The 5012-nt window shown below is 37.2% G+C and overlaps 1 protein-coding gene across 3 annotated transcripts; it reads left to right on the top strand.

Moving 5' to 3' along the window:
* Nucleotides 1-259: 259 nt before the first annotated feature.
* LOC133804731 (mitogen-activated protein kinase kinase kinase 5-like) lies at nucleotides 260-4719 on the top strand. 3 transcript variants are annotated; one of them, XM_062242871.1, is made up of 11 exons: nucleotides 261-1014; nucleotides 1157-1939; nucleotides 2172-2259; nucleotides 2401-2463; nucleotides 2577-2740; nucleotides 2893-2968; nucleotides 3040-3099; nucleotides 3197-3322; nucleotides 3428-3649; nucleotides 3763-3807; nucleotides 4366-4719. In XM_062242871.1, the coding sequence occupies exons 1-11, from the start codon at nucleotides 617-619 to the stop codon at nucleotides 4429-4431; spliced, it is 2091 nt and encodes a 696-aa protein (XP_062098855.1). In that variant the 5' UTR covers nucleotides 261-616; the 3' UTR covers nucleotides 4432-4719. The 3 variants fall into 3 exon arrangements, with proteins under 3 accessions (XP_062098856.1, XP_062098855.1, XP_062098854.1); XM_062242872.1 differs by lacking the exon at nucleotides 3763-3807 and having other exon boundaries at nucleotides 260-1014; XM_062242870.1 differs by having other exon boundaries at nucleotides 263-1014; nucleotides 3763-4719.
* Nucleotides 4720-5012: the final 293 nt, after the last annotated feature.

Here is a 5012-nt window from a genome sequence, read left to right as displayed (position 1 = left end):
ATAACAAATAAAAAAAAAAGCATTGTTCCAGTCTCCGGGAGACACGTATTGGACAGTGCATATTAGTGAGAAACTTTCTTTTCACGCTGTAGAGAATTGGGGTCACTAATAGTATTTAGGAATTTGAATTTAGTAAAAATTATGAGTATCACTTAATCAATTATAAAGCAACATCTCACACGGTATTAAGCAGGTTAAAGTATAAATAGCAACAATACTCCCAAAAAAAAAATTATTATTATGTTAAAAAGTAAGAAATTCTGTGTCGTGTTTCTGACTCTGATCTGATGTACCAAACAACATCTACTACGAGTACTTCTTCAACAACACAAAATAACTCCTCCAATTCAACGTTTAAGATAAGAAGAAGGGTTGAGGTTTCAAGTTTCAACTCACTATGTCAAACTGTTGACTGACTCATTCCAAATTTATTTGCCTCTTTCTCTTTATTGTATTTCTTTTATTCTTCACTTTATAAAGTGAAAAGAAAATAAAATCGGGAGAAAAAAGAAGAAGAAGAAGAATAATAAGAAAGAACAGAGGAGTTTCCTAAACACACTAGTATGGCTTTGGGTCACGAACCATCGTACTACTACGAAGCTGCTTACTGAGGAGGATGGCTTTAACAGCTTCGCCTGACCTCGCTTTCCCAAACTCCCAAATAATGCCTTCTCCTAATTCTCACAACGACTCTATCTCGGTCTTTGGCTGCACGCATAGTAGTAGCAGTGGCACTACCGTAAATACTAAATCCTTTTCCGATCTCGGAGAGCGTCGTCTCACGCGGCAGAGGAAGCTCCGCTACGTCACCGATCAAGAGTTGGGTATTACCCACTTAAATGAGCGTTCTTCTCGTTCCTCTCCCACTTCCCCCGACTCCGACCGGAAGTCCAGTTCCCCACGCGCCCGACACTGGTCTTTCTCGGCCGTGCCACATCCGTTACCGCTCCCTGATTCTCCTATGGTTCGGCGACCCGAGTCCGCTCCTGAAGGCTTTGATTCACCGTTTCGAAGGTCAGCTTCCGGCCCTTTTTAGCTTTTGTTTGTTTATTTAATTATTTATTAATATGTATATGGGTCGGTGTTTTGGTTTTTGAGTGAATCCAAACTTGGTAATAAAATTTTAATATGATGATGATGATGATGATGATATCAGGAAAGACCCAGATCAAAGTGCCATAAAGTTGACAAAAACTCCAAGGAAATGTCAGAGGAGATTCTCTCATGATTCAAATGTTCATGACATCTTTACCCCAAATGTTGTTTCGACCAAGGGCACTGCGATTTCAATTCCAAATACTTGTCCCGTTAGTCCCAAAAGATCAAATACTGGAGACACTTTGTCATCATCTCATGTTCCCAATAACGGGTTCCCAGTCTCTCCCATTAGCCCCAAAAGATCAAACGGTGGAGCCATTTCCTTCTCTCATTTTCCCATTAACCCACCCAATATTTATCGTAATCTACAGGAACCCACTAGAGCCGAAGTTCATAACTTGCGAGTCAATGTCCCATCAAAGAGTGCTCCCTCTAGCCCACGAAGATCACGCGCCGACGACCGGGAGTTACAGAATATCCTCGCAACCGGTAATTCTCGTACCCTGTCTCCGGTTAGAATCCGGCACAGCGTAGATCATTATCCTTCCAACAGCCCTGCTACCAGAAATGACCATAATACCCCTAAGAGTCCAAAGAGAAATTCGTTTCCCTTTCCTCATAATAATAAAAGACTCTTGACCGAGACTTCGGCGGAGAGGCCTGACCAGAGCAATTCCCATCCCAATGCCCATCCTTTGCCCCTCCCTCCGGGGGCCACGCTATCATCACAGCCTGTTACCCTCCACCGTAACACGGACGTTTCATCTATGAAAGGTCAATGGCAAAAGGGCAAGCTCATCGGACGTGGCACATTCGGTAGCGTGTATATGGCTATGAATCGGTAATAATGTCACTATCATTATCCCATTAATTTGTTTTCAATAACCTACATTATTAATTATGCTTTCAAAATTAGCTGAGCTGAGCTGAGCTTAGCTTAGCTTAGCTTAGCTTTGATTTTTGTTTTTGTTTTTTTTGTTTTTCAACTGTTTATTAATGCAAATATTTAGTCCAATTACATTTTACACTATACTAATTATTTATACACATAATTTTTTTTATTTTTCTTTTAGAAAAACTGGGGCCTTATGTGCAATGAAGGAAGTGGATCTTATTCCGGATGATCCTAAGTCCGCTGAATGTGTAAAGCAGCTGGAACAGGTTAATTTTGGAGTGTTTTTACTTTGTTCAATTCAACCTAGCATAATAGATTTTTTTTTTTTTTTTTTTTTTTTTTTTTTTTTTACTTTTAGAATTAGAAGAATATGTTGTTTTTAGTGGCTTGTCGTTAATTTGTTCCAGGAAATTAAAGTTCTCCGTGAACTTGATCACCCCAACATTGTGCGGTACTATGGTTGTGAAAAAGTAAGTCACTGTAGTAGCTCTCCTGTAACGAAACTAATTGACAATGAGTAGAATAACTCGAGTCGTGGTGTGGTGTTATAAGTGTGTTAATATCGTGTGTGTTCTTCTTGTAGATCGAAGATCACTTCTACATATATTTAGAGTACGTTCATCCTGGATCAATCAACAAGTATGTCCGGGAACATTGTGGAGCTGTGACGGTGTCCGTGGTTCGCAATTTCACACGCCATATTCTCTCTGGATTGGCTTATTTGCATAGCAAACAGACAATCCATAGGTGAGACAATGAGAATATGTATTAGGCTTGTTTGTATTCTCACACACACACACACACTTTGACTCTCTCAGTTGAGGCTACCTAGCTTTACCAATTCTAACGAAAGATTTGGTAATTTGGGTGGCTCTTGCGTGTGCTCAATTCTCTCTCAGGGATATCAAAGGTGCAAACTTACTTGTTAATTCTTCCGGCGTTGTTAAGCTCGCTGATTTCGGAATGGCTAAACATGTAGGTCTCTTTTAAATAAGATACATATGTTGGGTGAATCTCTTTTAAATAAGTATATATTTCTGTTTCAGCTTACAGGACTATCATATGAACTTTCAATGAAAGGCAGTCCATATTGGATGGCTCCTGAGGTATGTTTATTATTATTATTATTTTTGTCATAAATCACGTACAAGCTTTTACGTCGTTTATTATTAGATACATGTAATGACTATATAAAAACTGCAGCTCATAAGAGCTGTGATGCAGAATAGCACCAACCCTGATCATGCATACGCCGTTGATATATGGAGCTTAGGCTGCACCATCATCGAGATGATGAATGGGAGACCCCCGTGGAGTGATTTCACTGGGGTGAGTGATCCAATTTGCTATAACATTAACAGTAGGTAAATAGGGATGTATAACATAAGATTTTATTACTAATTAAGTTTTGATTGTCTCCTCAATAATTGGCAGCCTCAAGCTATGTTCAAAGTCTTGAACAGAACACCACCTATACCAGAGACACTATCATCCGAGGGAAAAGATTTCCTCAACATTTGCTTTAGGAGGAACCCAGCCGAGCGTCTCTCGGCTGCTGCGCTGCTTGAGCATCCCTTTGTCGTCGTCCGGAAATCGCATAATAATCAACATGTTTCGTCTACATCCAACAACTTTTCTGAAGCAATGAAGCTTGTGGTAAGTAGAAAAAAATACAACAATTAGAAACGAAAATGGATTAGTATAATTGTGAGGAGGCCGGTGATTGATATCGTATATTAATGTCGTTTGTGAAATGTTCTGTATTGTAGGATGATAGAATGCATGGTCAAAGTGATCGCCGTAGCCACCATAGGGTAGATTTCTTGTCCTTCTCTCCACGCACAACTCTGCCGTTTAGTACCAATACCTCTTCTCCGTGGACACTAACGTTATGATGTTTGAAGAAAGACACCTTTGTGTGTATAGAAAGATTTTTTGGGGTTTATTTACAAATATATTCCTTGCATCAATTCTTGCAAAATGTACACTCACTGTCACTATATATGATTTTGGAACATAACTTAATAGTTTTGTTTTACTCTGGAACATCTAATTTTGGAAGAAAAAGATCAAATTAATTGACAAAAACACACTCCAATGTTTTGAAACATGCGTTATTTCCAAACAAATTCTAAACATACATTAGAACCTGTTTAGAAATTATTTATTTTTCAAACTCGAAAGGAGAAGAGTGTTTTTTTCAGTTGATTTTTCTTTTATTCTAAATTTATATGTTTTAGGTTTGAAATTGAAACTTTATGTTGCAATAATATAGTGAAAGTGTAGTTGTTCATTTAAAAAAAAATGATATATTTGTAAATGATCCAAATCATCTTGGGAGTTGAATGAATTTGCATTGCTGTTTATGTCAGAATCAAGTAGGCATGGCTTTGCAAGGGAAGCAAGTCGGCTTAGAATCTCATACTCTGGTAATATGACAGAAGATTGACTGCAAGAATATACATACATATATATAGACATATATATATATATCACTTTTTTTTTCTTTTTCGCTGGGTGATATATATATATATATATATCACTTGTTTGTGAATGAGAAACAATGTATATAAACCCCTTGGTTTTGTTTTCTTCTCTTTCATTTAGTTAAGCCTATCTTCCGTGAATCTGCATCGATTAAGTTCCCATGCATATTACGACCATATGCGATTGAACTGAGAATAAAAGCTGAATAGAGCCATTGCCGCTCTTCTTCGTTTTCTTTATATTCCAGTTTCTTTTTATTGAAGTTGCTACTTGTCGTATTTCATTTCTAGACTTCTCATTGGGGTCGTTCGGCAATCATTAAAAAAATAATTTTCTCTTTATTTAAACAAAAATATGAAAACAAAATTAAAAACTATGTTCGATAATGTTACTTTTGTTTTTTATTTTTTTTTAAATTTAATCAAAATTTTGCAAAGTTTTAATTTTTTTTAAACAGTATTTTCTTCCTAGTTTACCGGATCGTACACACTTTTTCTTCTCAATCATTTTCTATTGAATTGACGCCAGTGTC

This window comes from Humulus lupulus, chromosome X (assembly GCF_963169125.1).
Source record: "Humulus lupulus chromosome X, drHumLupu1.1, whole genome shotgun sequence".
In the NCBI taxonomy this organism is placed as follows: Eukaryota; Viridiplantae; Streptophyta; class Magnoliopsida; order Rosales; family Cannabaceae; genus Humulus; species Humulus lupulus.
Note: the sequence above shows the minus strand (reverse complement) of the source record. Positions and strands in the feature narration are given on the sequence as shown.